Source organism: Bombina bombina, chromosome 2, assembly GCF_027579735.1.
Source record: "Bombina bombina isolate aBomBom1 chromosome 2, aBomBom1.pri, whole genome shotgun sequence".
Classification (NCBI taxonomy): Eukaryota; Metazoa; Chordata; class Amphibia; order Anura; family Bombinatoridae; genus Bombina; species Bombina bombina.
The window spans coordinates 922,250,954-922,270,955 of NC_069500.1; the positions used below are offsets into that span (position 1 = coordinate 922,250,954).

At 35.4% G+C, this 20,002-nt stretch overlaps 1 protein-coding gene across 1 annotated transcript in view; it reads left to right on the top strand.

Annotated features, from left to right (window-relative positions):
* The window catches only part of GC (GC vitamin D binding protein), a 286,233-nt gene that overhangs the window by 249,081 nt on the left and 17,150 nt on the right, over positions 1-20,002 (top strand). Inside the window, exon 12 of the mRNA XM_053703332.1 lies at positions 13,601-13,654. Coding sequence (XP_053559307.1) covers positions 13,601-13,654 — 54 coding nt within the window. The remainder of the gene's footprint in view (positions 1-13,600; positions 13,655-20,002) is intronic.

Consider the following 20,002-nt stretch of genomic DNA (forward strand, 5'->3'; position numbering starts at 1 on the left):
TTAGTTTAAACTAAGAATACTAAGAGAAAAAAGCTAATTTGATGATAAAAGTAAACCGGAAAGTTGATTAAAATCACATGTCCTATCTGAATAATGAAAGTTTAATTTTGACTAGACTGTCCCTTTAACTCCTCGTCATGCTGGGTGACTCCTAAGTTTTTAATGAATGTAGCATCTGTTTAAAACTTAGGAATCATCCAGGATGGCAATGACTTAACCCAGTGCTAACCAATGTTTCCAAAATTAAGACCAAAACTGCGTGTGTATGTATGTACGTACGTATGTATGTATGTGTGTATGTGTGTCTGTATATATATATATATAATTTATTTATTGCCCTGGACAGAGGCTTTTTACACATGTCGGTTTGCTTTCACATTAAGAGTTGAAACTAAAAAGTTTGCACACATCCGCTAAGCCAACGCGCACAAAAAATAGAACTTAGAATATTTGGAACGCGTTGATTTATTCCCCCATAGACTTCAAGGGAACACAAAAACTGGAAAAAAAAACTAACACTCATACTTGCATGTTAACCCCATCACCTTTAACCAAGTGTGCTGAATTTAACATGAAATATTAAAATTTCACATTCCAATGGTCTTCACATAGAATTTTATGTTTGATTTATTCTTAAATAAATATTTCTCTCTCTCTCTCTCTCTCTCTCTCTCTCTCTCTCTCTCTCTCTCTCTCTCTCTCTCTCTCTCTCTCTCTCTATATATATATATATATATATATATATATATATATATATATATATATATTTTATATATATATCTATATATATATATACATATATATACATATATATGTGATTGTTTTTGGTAAAGTATATATCTATACCTATAAATTTATGTATGTGTGTAAGTACTGTATATATATTAGGCACACTCTCACAAACAATGTCTCAGTACCAGGGTGCCAGGGTGTGTATGTATGTTTACCTTACATATTTATCATTCCAATGTTCTTCACTTACAGGATAATGTCCTTTTTATTGTAAATGTAGTCACCAATCAGCAAGTGCTACCCAAGTTCCTGAACCAAAAATGGCCTGGCTCCTAAGCTTCCATTCCTGCATTTTCAAATAAAGATACCAAGAGAACAAATACAAATTGATAATAGGAGTAAATTAGAAAGTTGCTTAATAATGCATGTTCTATTTGATTCATGAAAGAAAGAAAAATGGGTTTCATATCTCTTTAAATATCTGCAGCATCTGCTTGCTCTGCTGAAAGTGCTCCTCGTAAGTCAGGCTCTTATAAACCATCATGGAGGGAGCAATCCTGCTTTGCACTGAACTTTATCCTATGACCCCTGGGTGCATAAGCTGATAATGTATAGACCAGAATCATCAATGCCGTAGAGAGAAATTCTAAAGTCCTTGAAACCCTTATCTTGTAATTGCAGGCACTTTTCCACAATATCATCAAACCACATTCTGATCTAAAAAGGCCATGAAATCATCAGTCTAGAATTTGTGTAATACAAAGCTATAGATTTGTTGAAAAAGAGTCTCCCTTATCCATTAAACCTACTAAAGACACATTCTGCTTCCAAAAATGAATTCTGCCATCATCATCCTCCCCACTGTATTCTCAAAATATATCTGTAACTCATCTACTCTTTATCAACACAAATATGCTGAATTAGAAAAGTAAAATGAGAAGATACAGTTTAAATGGATACTATACTAGTAATGTAAAAATACAGTTTATAAAAACAGTGGCCCCTTTATTGTTTGTTTTTTACACAAATGCATTGTATAGCAGATTTATTTGTTCTATTATTATACTGTTTCATTTCATAACAATTCCAGTTAATGTGGCCGATTTATCAAAGCTTCAACGGATAATGTGCTGGAAGTCTGCGTCAAATTAGACACAAAGTTGATCCGCCATAGTTAACAAATCGTCAAGATGATCAAATGATAAAATGTGTGACGTAATATACGCTCCTGCAATATCAATCCGACGCAGATCGATGCTTGTGTTATTTAAGCGAAATGCTGATCAACCGCCGTCACATTCAACTCCATTTGACCCCCTTGCCAATTTATCAAATATTCAACAGGTACGCAGCCAAGGCCGGATTGGCCTACCAGGATACCAGGAGATTTCCCGGTGGGCTACAGCAGCTGGGGCTGGAAAGCTACAATTTAAAGAGGTTATTAATGGATGCAACTGGGCTTATAACAACAATCTGGCAACTTTTTTTCCATACAAACTAATATAATATAATTCTGAAACAAAATATTGAGGAAGGAGTATCCCAGTAAACCCCTTTGAGAAAAATGGGGCTGTCAACAGAAAATAGGGCTGGTCTCCAAATTTTCCAGGGCTGCTTTTTATTCCCAGTCCGGCCCTGTACGCAGCATACCTATTGTTCAAACTGCCACCCTTGAGGCTGCGATTGCCATAGTAATCAATGGGAGTCTGAAAACACAGAAAGGTTATGTTCAATGCTGCAAGACAATGAAGCATATTAGATAATAAAAGTAAATTAGAAACTTTATTAAAATTGTATACTCTTTCTAAATTAAACAATATTATTGTTCCAAATTTGGTGCACTAGTAGATATAGGGATAAAAATGAAATAAATACATTACTACTTATGGATTATGTTACATCTTTGTCTCTCATTACAAATCAAGGGAACAATATTATTGCACCAAATTTGGTGCATTCGTAGATATTAAGGAGCCGCTCTTGGACCCCACCTAACTTATCTACATTATGTAAGGGAGTCTTTCAATGTTAATGTGCACTCTTGGACCATAAATATGTACATAAAATAAAATGTTTGTCAGAGACCTAGGTGTTTATCTGATATGCGGCTAATTAGGGAGCTAGAAGCACAACTAATATGAGAGTAATCTCTAAATGCGTAATAAGTCTGAGACTGCTTCTTTTAAGATATTTTGCAGTAGAAGCTTTGTTGGCTAAGATAGAAAAGAGAAGAATAAGAAAAAAACGTAGTTATGAGGCACTTAAAGCTAAGAAGTATCTGTGCAGTTACTGTAAAATAATAATGTTTTTGTTTTCCACTATTATATGTGAGTAAACTATGCCATATGGGCATGGGCCCTATACCCAATGGCACGTAGGCAATTGATTTTAGCCTAAAAGTACTAGTGGTAACCTGCTACCAAACCTTGAATTGTACATGAAAATGTAACCTCCTGTTAAGAAGATTCACATTATTATAATATATTCTAAACCTTAAACTACTTTAACAAGTAGGGTATATAACAGGAGGGAGGACAAATACTCATTTAGCCATGCTATATGCATATCTGAGGACAGTACCTTAAAGTAGTTCTACTACAATGTGGATTGTTTGTCATTAACCACTCAAGTTTAAAATAAAACTATAATAGATTACCCATATGACAAAGAAAGGAAGCAAGATGTGATATCCATTCCTAATATGGCTTGACAGTCTCAAGAAGGAATACTAGAAAATCTGCACATTCTGTGCTGAAACTGCACATGATAAATTTAACTTCCTGGTAAGAAAATTCACATTATTATACTATATTCTAATTTCATCTTATACTTCAGTAAGAAACAGGGTATATACAGTAACATAAGAAAGGACAGAGGCTCATATAATCATGTTATTTACATATTTAAGGGCAGCACCTAGAGATAATTATACTGCAATGTGCATTATACGTTGTAAGCCATTCAAACTCAGTAAAAATCGGTAATAGATTATACTTATAACAAGTGCTAGAAACAAAATGCAGTAGCATAATATAGCTTGGAGGTCTCGATAAGGAGTATATAAAAAAAAATTTTCTCATCAACTCTTGCAGGTATCATAGTAGTTATCAAAATGTAACACTCCGTCTAATTTAAATAAGTCCCATATAAAGCAAAGGCAGCCAGTTGACCCGAGCACATTGTTTGGAAGTAGCAGAGATTTCTCAGCCCACTCCAATTCTCTGTTTTAAACAATGAGCAGAAAAATTCTGAGGTCAACTACTTGCCGGTCAGAAGAGTGTTTCACCACCCGTAGCATTCATAGTTTGGGCGGCATTCTCTGTTACTAGTATAGGAACCATGAAAGTGCCCCGTGATTTTCTGAGCACTCAGGCACTGTATGGCATAGTAAGACCATTCAGAAGTTCCTGTATAGTAAAAAATAGCACAAAGCAGGACTTCTTTATAGTTCCAATAGTCACCAAAATCCAGTGGGTTACTCAGCAGATTATCTAGTACTTCCTCTTGAGAGCGGAGATCAGATCTAGGGATCAGATCCCGTAGGTTGTCAGTAACATCTCCGTTGTTGTCTAAGACATTGCTCTGTAAATGAGTAGAGTATGTAATCTCATATACCTCCAGATCCTGTGATTGGTGTGGTGAGAAATCCGACAACTAATCAAATACTTCACAAAGACTCTTCTTTAGTTCCAAAAAATGATCTTGAATGAGTTGCATCATCTCAGATTTCCACCAATTTAGAAATTCCATTATGCCATTAACAGTGCAGAAATCTAACTTTTTCTAGGTCTCTGTTCAAAATGGGTATGTATTAAAGAAATAAATTACAGTCCATATGCGACTGAACAACCCGGATCTAAGGCCTCATAAGATGGCTACCACTTGAGGCCTTTATGGTCCTGATCAGCACTTATGTATCAAAAATACAGAATATTTGACATTAATCAAATCTGAGTTAAATAATGCAACTAAAGCTGGCATATATATCTCAGGATGTTCAAACTAGGAGCTCCAGATAATGCGACTTAGCATGGCCACTACCAGGACACTCCCCCCCAATAATACTTTATTTTAATCTACTTATGTTGTGCTTGGTGCAACGGTTTTTTACCCCTTACACTCGGTCTTCACTTGCGCTAATCCAACACACCCATTTACTTTCAACTTGTAATAAGAACGCAACTTAGTCATTTGTAATCTAGCCCAAATTGTTTTCTTTTTAATTGGAATAGCACTGTTTAATGGTTCATGTGTTTCAAATAAGTTATTTATAAACTTGTTATAAAAACTAACACCGAGATTACGAGTTTGGCGTTAACAGGGGTGCATTGCTAACAAGCCTTTTTTTTCTAACGCTACCTTAAGCCAATGCTGGTATTACAGGGTTTTGTAAACCTGGCGTTAGCCGCAAAAAGGTGAGCGTAGAGCAAAATTTAGCTCCACATCTCACCTCAATACCAGCGTTGCTTACGGTAGCGGTAAGGTGGCTAAACGTGCTCATGCACGATTTCCCCATAGGAAACAATGAGGCTGAGCTGGCTGAAAAAAAAACTAACACCTGCAAAAAAGCAGCGTTCAGCTCCTAACGCAGCCCCATTGTTTCCTATGAGAAAATAAAAGTTATGTTGCACCTAACACCCTAACATGAACCCTGAGTCTAAACACCCCTAATATTACACTTATTAACCCCTAATCTGCCGCTCCCGACATCGTCGCCACCTGCATTATACTATTAACCCCTAATCTGCCGCTCTGGACACCACCACCTACATTATACTTATAAACCCCTAACCTGCTGCCCCCAACATCGCCAACACCTACATTATAGTTATTAACCCGTAATCTGCCCCCCCAATGTTACTGCAACTATATTAAATTAATTAACCCCTAATCTGCCGCCGCCAACGTCGCCGCCACTATAATAAAATTATTAACCCCTAAACTTAAGTCTAACCCTTACCCTAACACCCCCTAATTTAAATATAATTTAAATAAATCTAAATAAAATAACTACAATTAAATAAATTATTCCTATTTAAAACTAAATCCTTACCTATAAAATAAACCATAAGATAGCTACAATATAACTAATAGTTACATTGTATCTAGCTTATAATTTATTTTTATTTTACAGGCAACTTTGTATTTATTTTAACTAGGTACAATAGTTATTAAATAGTTATTAACTATTTAATAACTACCTAGCTAAAATAAGTACAAAATTACCTGTAAAATAAATCCTAACCTAAGTTACAATTACACCTAACACTACACTATCATTAAACTAATTACCTAAACTACCTACAATTAATTACAATTAAATTCAATAAACTAAATTACGAAAACAAACAAACACTAAATTACAGAAAATAAAAAAAATTACAAGAATTTTAAACTAATTACACCTAATTTAATCCCCCTAATAAAATATAAAGCCCCTCAAAATAATAAAATGCCCTACCCTATACTAAATTACAAATATCCCTTAAAAGGGCGTTTTGCAGGGCATTGCCCCAAAGTAATCAGCTCTTTTACCTGTAAAAAAAAATTACAATACCCCCCAACATTACAACCCACCACCCACACACCCCTACCATTTCAAGGTAGGGTGATCTTCAATGGGGTAGTGGTAGGTTTTTTTAATGGGGGATTGGGTGGGTTTTAGAGTAGGGGTGTGTGGGTGGTGGGTTGTAATGTTGGGGGGGTATTGTTCTTTTTTTTTACAGGTAAAAGAGCTGAATACTTTGGGGCAATGCCCCGCAAAAGGCCCTTTTAAGGGCTATTTGTAATTTAGTATAGGGTAGGGCATTTTATTATTGAGGGGGGCTTTTTTATTTTATTAGGGAGCTTAGATTAGGTGTAATTAGTTTAAACTTCTTGTAAAAAAATTTTCTGTAATTTAGTGTTTGTTTGTTTTTCGTAATTTTGTTTATTGAATTTAATTGTAATTAATTGTAGGTAGTTTAGGTAATTAGTTTAATGATAGTGTAGTGTTAGGTGTAATTGTAACTTAGGTTAGGATTTATTTTACAGGTAATTTTGTACTTATTTTAGCTAGGTAGTTATTAAATAGTTAATAGCTATTTATTAACTATTGTACCTAGTTAAAATAAATACAAAGTTGCCTGTGAAATAAATATAAATCCTAAGCTAGCTACAATGTAACTATTAGTTATATTGTAGCTAGCTTAGGGTTTATTTTATCGGTAAATATTTAGTTTTAAATAGGATTAATTTATTTAATTATGTTAAATTTATTTCGTTTAATTTAAATTATATTTAAGTTAGGGGGGGTTAGGGTTAGGTTTAGACTTAGGTTTAGGGGTTAATACCTTTAATATAGTAGCGGCGACGTTGGGGTGGCAGATTAGTGGTTAATAAAATTTAACTAGTGTTTGCGAGGCGGGAGTGCGGCGGTTTAGGGGTTAATACATTTATTAAAGTGGTGGCGATGTCCGGTCGGCACATTAGGGGTTAAATAATTTTATTATAGTGTTTGCGATGTGGGGGGGGCCTCGGTTTAGGGGTTAATAGGTAGTTTATGGGTGTTAGTGTACTTTTTATCACTTTAGTTAAGAGTTTTATGTTCCGACGTTAGCCCATAAACCTCTTAACTACTGACTTTTAAATGCGATAGGAGTCTTGACAGGAGAGGGTCTACCGCTCGCTTCTTCCAAGACTCGTAATTACGGGGTTAGGCAAATCCCATTAAAAAGATAGGATACGCAATTGACGTAAGGGGATTTGCGGTAGCCTCGAGTCGCGGAAGAAAAGTGAGCGGTAGACCCTTTCCTGCCTGACTCGTAATACCAGCATTAGGTAAAAAGCAGCGTTGGGACCTCTCAACGCTGCTTTTTAAGGCTAACGCCAAATTATAATCTCGGTGTAAGAATTTTGGTTTCATAAGTAGTAATGAGATGTGTAAATAAATATTATGCATCTATATAAGTAGTACACTGCTATTATTTCAAGGGATGTTAAACTCTATAAATACATTTCACGTACTCCCCTTTATTTATGGGGCTGACGTTTTGGAACTTAGCCTTCACTGCGAGCATCTGAAGAAGGGTTGCTGCGCACATGCAAACGTGTCAGCACTGGAAATGCAATGAAAGCTGGATTTGAACATGCCACCCACAACTAGATAGAGGCAAGATTTATAAATCTGAGAATGTACAGGAATCACATGTTGTGAACCTATCAGCATTTGATTGCAGATGTAGGGTACATTTGTTCCCCATATTTAACACTGCACAAGTGAATGCTTGTGCAATGCCGCCCCCCTACCCTCATGCAAAAAATTACGTAAGAGCAGGGCTTGTCAATCACCCCGGCCAAATGAATCTGGGGTGGTTTTAATCCGCCAACTATAAATATGCGAGAGGGTTTATGAAGCAGTGGTTCAAACCGCTGCTTCATAAATATGAGTTGCAGGCTCAAATGAGTGAGTCTACAACCGATCGAGGCATTCGCCTTATGATAAATCTTGCTCTAAGTGTTTAATGTCCCTTTAAGAATATTCCAGATGTGGCTCCAGTGTTTGGTTTATTGAGATAAACTGTAAAGTGGTTTCAATAAAAAAACAAAGCATAAAAGGCTAAATATTCCAATTGTAGCTCAGTCTCAGTAGATAGTATTATAATTCATAGAACAATAGTCTAATGTTATTTGGATATTTGTTTTATAAGCCGACTTAAGGCCAGATTACGAGTGGAACGCTAACAGTCACACGCTAGCAATAAGGGGTTTATCGCGGGTGGAGCAGGAGCGTTAAATAGTGCTCCACTTGTTATCTGGCCCTTAATAAGAAAAACTTATGCCACAGACTATTATTTGTTCTTCTAGATAAGTAGAATGTAGGAACATGTATTTAAATGTATAATTTGCCCTCTAAAACAATTAATCACCTTTACATTGTTTTATATGATATGTTTTGACTTGTACTAGCATTTTCTGCAAAATACTACAAAACAAATCCCCAGATATTTTACGGGTTATGAATATTTATCTTGTTTGCTTTCCATAGTCTAAGACGTTATTAATTCCACCAGTGCTCATAGCATTAATTAACAATAATTGTTTAATTGTCATTGCCTGCAGGTTACCATCAAAGGTAAGTTAAAACATTACTCATTTCCTTCTGTCCTAGTTGTACTTATCACATAGCAGATCAAGCCTGCACCTTTGTTGGATATTTCACCATTAATTACATTTGGTTATATCAAAACATTTGATAATGATTAACATTAATTATTCACATTCACAAGCCAATTCAATATTTGATTGTCACAAAAGGCTTGCAAACAAAATGTAAATAAAGTTTTATAGATTTCAGAAAGGTCTAGGGTTATAGCCCATGACAAAACTCAAAAGCCCTTAGCCAAATTTAATCTGTCATGGCTGTTCCACTTTGCTAGTCACCTGAAATCCTGAAGTAATGTTAAACTATATACAGTATATATAAATATATATATATATATATATATATATATATATATATATATATATATATATATATATATATATATATATATATATATATATATATATAAGAGCACTGTTTCCTCTGTTTTATAAGTGTACCATACATTCAAATTTGACATATAAAAAATGAACTTAAAAGAACGTTGCTCCTGACTTTGATTTCTTCACCGCCAGATTAAAAAAATATATATTGTTGTCCATTGAAGCAGAATGTAAGTTAAAAATAAAAAGTAAAAATGAATTCTCTACACACAATAAAAATAAAATAGCTCAGCTTGTAACCATACCCCTAATTATTACTTATTTACTTCCAGTTTATAAAAAAATTAACGATTTTGTCATTTATTGGAGGCCATTGAAGTATTAAAGATTAAGATAAAATATTCTCCTTTATACATAAAATAAAAAGTTAATTTTACAAAGCAACAGGCTTGTCTAATTTAATGCCAGCGCTCCACAATACATATCTAAGTTGCTTTTTTTCAGGCCCTTCTAATTTACTGTAGATCCTGCACTACTCCTCTAGTCTATTGTATACCCAAAATTGCACCTCTTAGCACAACTAGCCTATTAAATCAAATGTATATGCTTCATGGTCTGAGTGGCTGCCGCACATATCATGCTAACAATTTAAAGGGACAGTAAAGCTATTTTTTCCCTTTGCATAAATATATTTCACTATACAGAGTTTGGTAGAACTAATACCACTGTCCCAGTCAATTTTGAGATTTACTTTTTTTTATTATCATGTCCCCAGATGGTACAGACAATCACCAAAAAAGATCTGAAAAAGTAATTTTTTCGTTGTTTTTTTGGAGTTTTTGTTATCAGACAAATAACGAATGACTAGATTACAAGTGGAGCAGTAATGTTAACATGATCACAATATTGTAATATAGTGATTGCATTAACTTACGCTTATACTACAAGTTGAAAGTAAATTTTACGCTCAAACTTTTTACATAACTTTAAAGCTCACGTAAAGGGTTTGGGCTTTAGAAAAGTTTCACTAAAAAAATAACAACATAAAAACAAAGTAATACGAGCTACACGATTAACCCCCTACACTATTAACCCCTAATCTGCTGCAACATACATCACAATTAACCCCCTACACTATTAACACCTATTCTGCCATATCCCCATCTCAATTAACCCCTACACTATAAACCCCTAATCCACCATACTCCATCACAGTTAACCCCTACACTATTAACCCCTAATCCACCATACCCCATTGCAATTAACCCCTACACTATTTGCTCCTAAACTGCCACAAGAAACAAGAAACAAGAAACCCCTATTATATTAACCCCTAATTCACAGCAACCCCCTACTCTATTGGCCCCTAAACTGCCACAAGCCCCATCACAAGAAACCCCTACTATAATAAACCCTAATAAACCCTAATTCGCAGCAACCCCCTACTCTATTGGCCCCTAAATGGCCACAACACCATCACAATAAACCCCCTATGCTATTAACCCCCTTATAGCTGACCCCCCCAACACCTCTAACCTAAGACTCTCTAAGTTGAAAACAAAATTACACAAAAATAAAAAGGCCAACCTTAAAACGAAAGTAACCCCAGAAATTAAATAACCTAACCTAAAAAATCTGTCCTTACCCCCCCCCCCCTTACTCACCATCTTGAATCTGGTTCCTTTGGGGGACAAAGGGGGTTCATGGCACAAGGGGCCCTTGGTCCTCTTTATCCATGGCAGCGGCGGTCCTCTGCGGTCGGCAAGCCTCTTCTATTAATGTGGTTTTAAAAGGTATATAGTCTTTACAAGTCAGAGGGCTCGAGTCCAAGTCAAGTCGCATGCCATTGTTGTCAAAATCTAAGTCTAGTAGTAAGTCTTCCTTGATAATGTTGAGTTGAGTCACAAGTCACAAAATTTGAAACTTGATTCCAAGTCAAGTCCAAGTCAAGTGACTCAAGTCCACAACCCTGGATAAAAATGAACTAAAATTAAAATATTGTCTGAGGCTGTGTTATTAGCATTTGCACACTGTGCAGTGAAATTAAATGTATATATATGAAATAATTATCAGGATGCCCTTTTAATTTGAAGTTTATGAAATAGAACTATATATTTTTGTTTCAAATAATATAATGTATAAAATGTGTTCAACAGGCCCTAAAAAATCCAACGTGGCCACTTATTTAAAAAAATTTAATTCCTCCCACCCACGTAATCAGTTGAGTGTATATACACATTAACAAAATGACAATTGTGTTTCCTAATGGATTGGAAAAGCCTTCGATTTATAAACCCTTTCAAAACTTGTGTATATGACTTTCATGGGTAGCTCTAGATCCTAATATTTGGTGGTGCCACAAAGCTACATATCAAGTGTGGAGAGTGATAATGGTGGTGGGTTCACCATTTTATTTAATCTTTTCCGGAAAGAGGTAAATTTGATAACTGAAGTTAATTGGATTTTAGTTTTTTTTAAATTGTGCATTCTACCTGAATCATAAAGCTTTATTGACTTCCATGTCCCTTCAAATCTTAGACTACACTTGCAAAGCAACGTCTTGCAAAGCTATATGCTTTTAGACAATCAATGGGTTAACTTTTGCTGCAAAGTCCATTTTTCAATGCTCAGAGTAAAAGAACAAGAATAATGAAACACTTTTTGCAGAACATAGTTTTTTTCTGAGGTGTATAAGCTTCTTTAGTGCTTGTCCGCTATACACTGTGCTCTGACAGATAAGGGGTTTTAACTTGACCATGGGAAACAGAGTTTATGAAAGGGATGCCTCGGCAGGAGATTAGGTTTATCATGCTCATTGTTACATTTGGAGCACATCATAGTGGAGCTGGCTGTTACTGAGTGTTATTATATATAATGTTATGCTGTGTCAATTTTGAGACTTTGCTGTAGCAATGCTAATACTGAATGTTTCATATTGTTAGTAATGCCATATGCTGCTGTATTATCAAAATAGTTTTCTAAAACATTACGGTAAACTTAGTATTTCACTTCAAAAATGATTGCGATATTTCTAAGATCCGTTAATTAAAAATTTTAGACAATTACACTTGCAGCTGTCAAAAATAGATCATGTTAAAAGCTCAGAGTTCTGTATAATATATGCGCATTCACACTCTTTTTTTTCTGAGGGAGTGCAAAAAACAGACATATATATATATATATATATATATATACACACATACGCACACCCATACAGTATATCATGATAGCATGAGTATTGTTTGATGTTCATTAAAGTTTGCCAGCTTTTCATCACAGATTTTTTATAAAAGAGTACATTATATTTAATATGTATTAAATAAGATAATTCATACAGTTATTAAACATTTTACTGACATCCAACAGTTCTTATGTTAAAGGGACAGTCAAGTCAAAATTAGACTTTCATGATTCAGATAGGGAATCCAATTTGAAACAATTTTCTATTTTACTTTTTTAATCAAATGTACTTTGTTCTCTTGGTATTCTTAATTGAAGGCTAAACCTAGGTAGGCTCATATGCTAATTTCTAAGCTCTTAAAGGCCGCCTCTTATCTCAGTGCATTTTTTGACAGTTTTTCACAGTTAGATAGTGCTAGGTCATGTGTGCAATATAGATAACATTGAGTCAGCACTGAATAGCTAAAATGCATGTCTGTCAAAGAAACTGAGATAAGGGGGCAGTCTGCAGAGACTTTGATACAAGGTCATCACAAAGGTAAAAAGCGTATTAATGCAACAGTGCTGGTTATGCAAAGCTGGGGAATGGGTAATAAAGGGACTATCTATCTTTTTAAACTATAACAATTTTCATGTAGACTGTCCCTTTAAATCTCTTCTCACCTGTAATATATGATAGATAAAAAGATATGTGCTGAACATTGTTAACGGTCTTTACAAATAATGGAACTTTTTTTTTTTAAAAAATCATCATTTGGTGTGCTACTAGGAATAAGTTATGTTTAGGTTATTTTACATTAGCATTTGCTAAATGTATGGTTTAAATTGGACATGAAGTAATTTAACCTAAAACATGTGCCAATGCAATGTGGTTTCCTATGCATTTTTCAGCATTTAGCTCAAAGTGTTGAAAGCCTTCATTTAGGGGTCTTACAAAGGTTTTACAGTATCTTTGAATGTCACAGGTAATGGAGAAAGATGCAATCAATTTGCCTTTTATGAAAGCAGAGAGATCATTAAATCGTGACCTATTTGTTTCTCTCCAGAAATGACTAAGACACCCTTGGTCCTTGTGATATGCGTCTTCCCAGCCCATTTAATCTTCATACACTTGTCATTATTTGTTCAGCCCTAATGAGCAATAACCAGCTTATTTCTTTATTATTTCCGAACATCAGTCTGTATTCCATTTTTTTTTTAAATGTATCACTTTTTTTTTTAGATATCTAATGGATTTAAGATCAATTGTCCTCAACAACCCTGTCTTCTGCAATAGGTATTGTACATTTGTTTTGTATGTTCATGTATCATTTAAATGCTTACTAAAATCAATTATCCCATACATTGTAGTGTTTGTTAAAGAAACATATTGCATTAATCTATAAAATGTTTTATTAGAAATTCTTCTTATTTTATTTAATGGACATACTATTTGTTCTGCTTTCATTGTTTTCCCTTGATATCATAGAAGAAAAGAAAAATATATTTTTTTTTTGTGAAAATGCTTTTTCTTAAACTAAGCCCTTTAGTCTAACAATCTAAGCTGTTGGCAAAGGAAAAAATCCATAAAAAATGAACATGTGAAATCATTGCTTTTCCCTATAGTACTTTAGCTGAAAAAAATAAGATTTACTTGTGGCTCTTTACACTAAAATTATATGTGTTACTAGAGTTATTTTTCATAAAACATCCTATATATATATATATATATATATATATATATATATATATATATATATATATATATATATATACACATAGGGCTTTTTTGTGGGGGTACTTACCGGTACCACCACTGCTGCCACCTCATAACAGGTAATATGTAGTAATGTCGCGAATAGTTCGCCGGCGAATAGTTCCCGGCGAACATAGCTTGTTCGCGTTTGCCGCGGCGGGCGAACACATGCAATGTTTGATCCACCCCCTATTCATCATCATTGAGTAAACTTTGACCCTGTATCTCACAGTCTGCAGACGCATTTCAGCCAATCAGCAGCAGACACTCCCTCCCAGACCCTCCCAGCTCCTGGACAGCAGCCATTTTAGATTCATTCTGATCCTGCATTCTTAGTGAGAGGAGGGATAGTGTAGCTGCTGCTGATTTTATAGGGAAATTGATAGCTAGGCTAGTGTATTCAGTGTCCACTACAGTCCTGAAGGACTCATCTGATCTCTGCTGTAAGGACAGCACCCCAAAAAGCCCTTTTTAGGGCTAGAACATCTTTTTTTTTTTTTATGTAATCTAATTGCAGTTGCCTGCCTGCCAGCGTGTGTGCCAGGCCCACTTGCTAAGTGCCACCACTCATATCTGTTGTAACAGTAGTGTAAATTTTGTAAAAAAAAAACTTTTTTGACTGTGAAACATCAGTCTGCTAGTGTAATCTAATTGCAGTTGCCTGCCTGCCAGCGTGTGTGCCAGGCCCACTTGCCAACTAGTGCCACCACTCATATCTGTTGTAACAGTAGTGTAAATTTAAAAAAAAAACCTTTTTGACTGTGAAACATCAGTCTGCTAGTGTAATCTAATTGCAGTTGCCTACCTGCCAGTGTGTGTGCCAGGCCCACTTGCCAACTAGTGCCACCACTCATATCTGTTGTAACAGTATTGTAAAAAAAATTTTAAAAAAACTTTTTTGACTGTGAAACATCAGTCTGCTAGTGTAATCTAATTGCAGTTGCCTGCCTGCCAGCGTGTGTGCCAGGCCCACTTGCTAAGTACCACCACTCATATCTTTTGTAACAGTAGTGTAAATTTTGTAAAAAAAAACTTTTTTGACTGTGAAACATCAGTCTGCTAGTGTAATCTAATTGCAGTTGCCTGCCTGCCAGCATGTGTGCCAGGCCCACTTGCCAACTAGTGCCACCACTCATATCTGTTGTAACAGTAGTGTAAATTTAAAAAAAAAAAAACTTTTTTGACTGTGAAACATCAGTCTGCTAGTGTAATCTAATTGCAGTTGCCTGCCTGCCTGCCAGCATGTGTGCCAGGCCCACTTGCCAACTAGTGCCACCACTCATATCTGTTGTAACAGTAGTGTACATTTTTTTAAAGAAAATTTTTTGACTGTGAAACATCAGTCTGCTAGTGTAATCGAATTGCAGTTGCCTGCCTGCCAGCGTGTGTGCCAGTCCCACTTGCCAACTAGTGCCACCACTCATATCTGTTGTAACAGTAGTGTAAATTTTGTAAAAATAAACTTTTTTGACTGTGAAACATCAGTCTGCTAGTGTAATCTAATTGCAGTTGCCTGCCTGCCAGCGTGTGTGCCAGGCCCACTTGCTAAGTGCCACCACTCATATCTGTTGTAACAGTAGTGTACATTTTTTTTAAAAAAAAATTTTGACTGTGAAACATCAGTCTGCTAGTGTAATCGAATTGCAGTTGCCTGCCTGCCTGCCAGCGTGTGTGCCAGTCCCACTTGCCAACTAGTGCCACCACTCATATCTGTTGTAACAGTAGTGTAAATTTAAAAAAAACAACTTTTTTGACTGTGAAACATCAGTCTGCTAGTGTAATCGAATTGCAGTTGCCTGCCTGCCAGCGTGTGTGCCAGTCCCACTTGCCAACTAGTGCCACCACTCATATCTGTTGTAACAGTAGTGTAAATTTAAAAAAAAAAAACTTTTTTGACTGTGAAACATCAGTCTGCTAGTGTAATCTAATTGCAGTTGCCTGCCTACCAGCGTGTGTGCCAGGCCCACTTGCCAACTAGTGCCACCACTCATATCTGTTGTAACAGTAGTGTAAATTTTGTAAAAAAAAACTTTTTTGACTGTGAAACATCAGTCTGGTTTTTTGTGTCAGGCTCCCAGCGTATACTTGTTTTAAAGCACGTTATTCCAAACAATTTAGGAATTTTAGGTGATTTATGCCCTTTATGGATTAAAAACAGACTCTGCATCAACTATGTAATTTTCCATGGGAGTTTTGCCATAGATCCCCCTCCGGCATGCCACAGTCCAGGGGTTAGTCCCCTTGAAACAACTTTTACATCACTTTTGTGGCCAGAAAGAGTCCCTGTGGGTTTTAAAATTCACCTGCCTATTGAAGTCAATGGCGGTTCGCCCGTTCGTGAACCTTTGTGGAAGTTCGCGTTCGCTGTTCGCGAACGCAAAATTTTAGGGTCACGACATCACTAGTAATATGTGTAATCATCATGCAAATCCTCTAGTTTTCTCAAGATGGGCTGCAAAATATATCAAGCATTGCAAATTACTGTGTCCCATTGATTTTCTTAAAGTTACTGAGCACAATATATCAATCAATAATCAATGAGTACAGCACCTTTTTTTGGTACCGGCACCTTTTTTCTTACAAAAAAAATAAATAAATATATATATATATATATATATATATATATATATATATATATATATATTTAAGTAATTAGAAAGAAAATGGACAGGATTTTGACAAATCCTGAAAAAAGCGAGGGGATATAGCACTCTTTTTTTATCAAAAATAATCCAATTTATTAGGTTAACAAAAACAATTCAAAGGGAAATTGCACTGTGGTTGAAAAATTTCCATTACATACCCATCCAATCATTAAAAACCATGATATGTGCACAAAGCTGGCCAGCCACTATATAATCATATGCAACTTCATATAAATGCAAAATAACAAAAATTCATCATTAGCATAAGTGAGTAAAACTCACTACAATGTACACTACAGTATACATAAAGAATAAACACTTGTGTCCTAAAGCTGAGCAAACTTATCTACTAACAAAATAAGGCAGGTATTAAGTTCATCAAAATGTGGCTAAATAAGCCTAATGTCTCAATGTTACAAAGAGGATCTGAGAAAACATGTCCTCCAAGATATGTTGCAGATTGTATCAGAATATACGCAACAAAAGAAGTTGAGAGAAATGCCTGCAATGTATCAGTAAATAGTGGCCCGTGGTTATCACTATTTATTTGCCTTTGGCCAAACCAAAAACCATCAGAAAAATAAAACGGAAGTTTTCATTACTGTCTCTTGCATGTGTTGAACAAACAGCTTACGTGAACAGGTGTCCTTTAATTGCTCCTCTGGAATCCGTATCTTCAGGCACTTAGTCCAGCGCAACACGTCTGCATCAGGCTATACGTTCAACAGAGGTCAGTGATCAGTTGGATTGTAGAGGGGACCCCAATACAGGTTCGTGAGGTTGTCCAGCTGTGCCAAATCGGCACTCTGTTACCGGTTTCCCTTTGAGGAGTGTTTTTCTTTCTCGTCAACTCCTCCTTCAGGGTCGGGTGTGATGTCACCTTTTAGACCAGAATACGACTTTTTCTCACTTGTTGAAATGGCAATTTTTACAGTGCAATTTCCCTTTGAATTGTGTTTGTTAACCTAATAAATTGGATTATTTTCTGTATCCCCTCGCTTTTTTCAGGATTTGTCAAAATCCTGTCAATATTCTTTCTAATTACTTACTTAAATAACTTTTTGAGGGTCTGCACCACATATGCCTCTGCATAACATATATGGAAATTGGGAATAACGGCCCATTTTGTATAGTCATCTCTCTCCCACTCTCTTATATAATATATATATATATATATATATATATATATATATATATATATATATATATATATATATATATATATATATATATATATATATATATATATATATATATATACACACTAAATCATAAAATTATTTGTTAATATTCTAAAGTATAATTCAATTAAAAGAAAAAAGTAAATTTAAATACAAGCAAATCACACTTTTATGTAAATGTTATATATTTATGCTTTTTTAATATTGCTACACTGTATCTTAAAAATGGAGCTTCCTTTGTGAATTTAAAATACACCTTCTATATGCAATGCTTCTAAAGTCCTAAGGGTATATTTACTAAGCAGCGGGTACTGCTTTTTCCGCACGCCTTGCCGGAAACAGGAGTTAAGACCGCTGCTCCTTAACTAGTCCCTATCATCCCGATCCGATACGATTGGCCGTGAATGTGCAGGGGGCAGCATTGCACAAGCATATCTTGTGAAATGCTTGTGCAATGTTAAAAGCTGACAGCGTATGCTATAGCAAATCATGTCCGCTCGGGGTTTCTTAAATCTACCCCCTAGGGTTCTGTGATCATATGATGCTTAAGCATTGTGTTACAATATTAAATAATAACTTAGGTACAGTATATGTGAAAACAAAATTTGTCAAAATCCCCATACAAACACACAATACTTTTTGATTGGCCTCACACAATCAGTATCACCCAATTTGGTATTACAAGACATTGGTTAAAAAACCAAACCAAAGACATCTTTTCAGTATGCAACTAAATGAATGCATCCCATACTAATAAGTGTGCTCTCTAAACATACCTTGATATTACAAGTTGTGCCCAGTGCACATGATTATTAGCTTGTAATATGGCTTTGTAAAAGCTGATACAAACTATCACCTAGATTACGAGTTTTGCGTTAGAGGCTGTGCGGTGCTAACAAGCAGTTTTCCCTTACCGCTCACTTACCTGCAGCGCTGGTATTACAAGTTTTCGGAAACCCGTCGTTAAAAGACAAGAAGTGAGCGTTGAGCAAAATTTTGCTCATTACCGCACTCCAATACCAGCGCTGCTTAAGTCAGCGGTGAGCTGGTCGTATGTGCTCGTGCACGATTTCCCCATAGGAATCAACGGGGAGAGCTGGCTGAAAAAAGGTCTAACACCTGCAAAAAAGCAGCGTAAAACTCCTTAACGCAGCCCCGTTGATTCCTATGGGAAATAAAAGTTATGTCTACACCTAACACCCTAACATGAACCCCGAGTCTAATCACCCCTAATCTTACACTTATTAACCATAATCTGCCGCCCCCGACATCGCCGACACCTACATTATAATTATTAACCCCTAATCTGCCGCTCCGGACACCGCCCCCACCTACATTATATGTATTAACCCCAAATCTGCTGCCCCCAACATCGCTGACACCTACATACTATCTATTAACCCCTAATCTGCTGCCCCCAATGTCGCCGCAACCTACCTACGTTTATTAACCCCTAATCTGCTGCCCCCAATGTTGCTGCCACTATATTAACATTATTAACCCCTAAATCTAAGTCTAACCCTAACACCCCCTAACTTATATATAATTTAAATAAATCTAAATAAAATTCCTATCATTAACTAAATTATTCTTATTTAAAACTAAATACTTACCTATAAAATAAACCCTAAGATAGCTACAATATAACTAATAGTTACATTGTATCTAGCTTAGGGTTTATTTTTATTTTACAGGCAAGTTTTTATTTATTTTAACTAGGTAGAATAGGTATTAAATAGTTATTAACTATTTAATAACAACCTAGCTAAAATAAATTAACTAAATTAAATACAATTAATTAAATTAAATTAAATTAGCTAACTAAGTACAAAAAAAAACCAAAACGCTAAATTACAGAAAATAATAAAAAAAATTACAGATATTTAAACTAATTACACCTAATCTAATAGCCCTATCAAAATAAAAAAAGCCCCCCCCCCAAAATAAAAAAACCCTAGCCTAAACTAAACTACCAATAGCCCTTAAAAGGGCCTTTTGCGGGGCATTGCCCCAAAGTAATCAGCTCTTTTACCTGAAAAAAAATACAAACATCCCCCCCAACA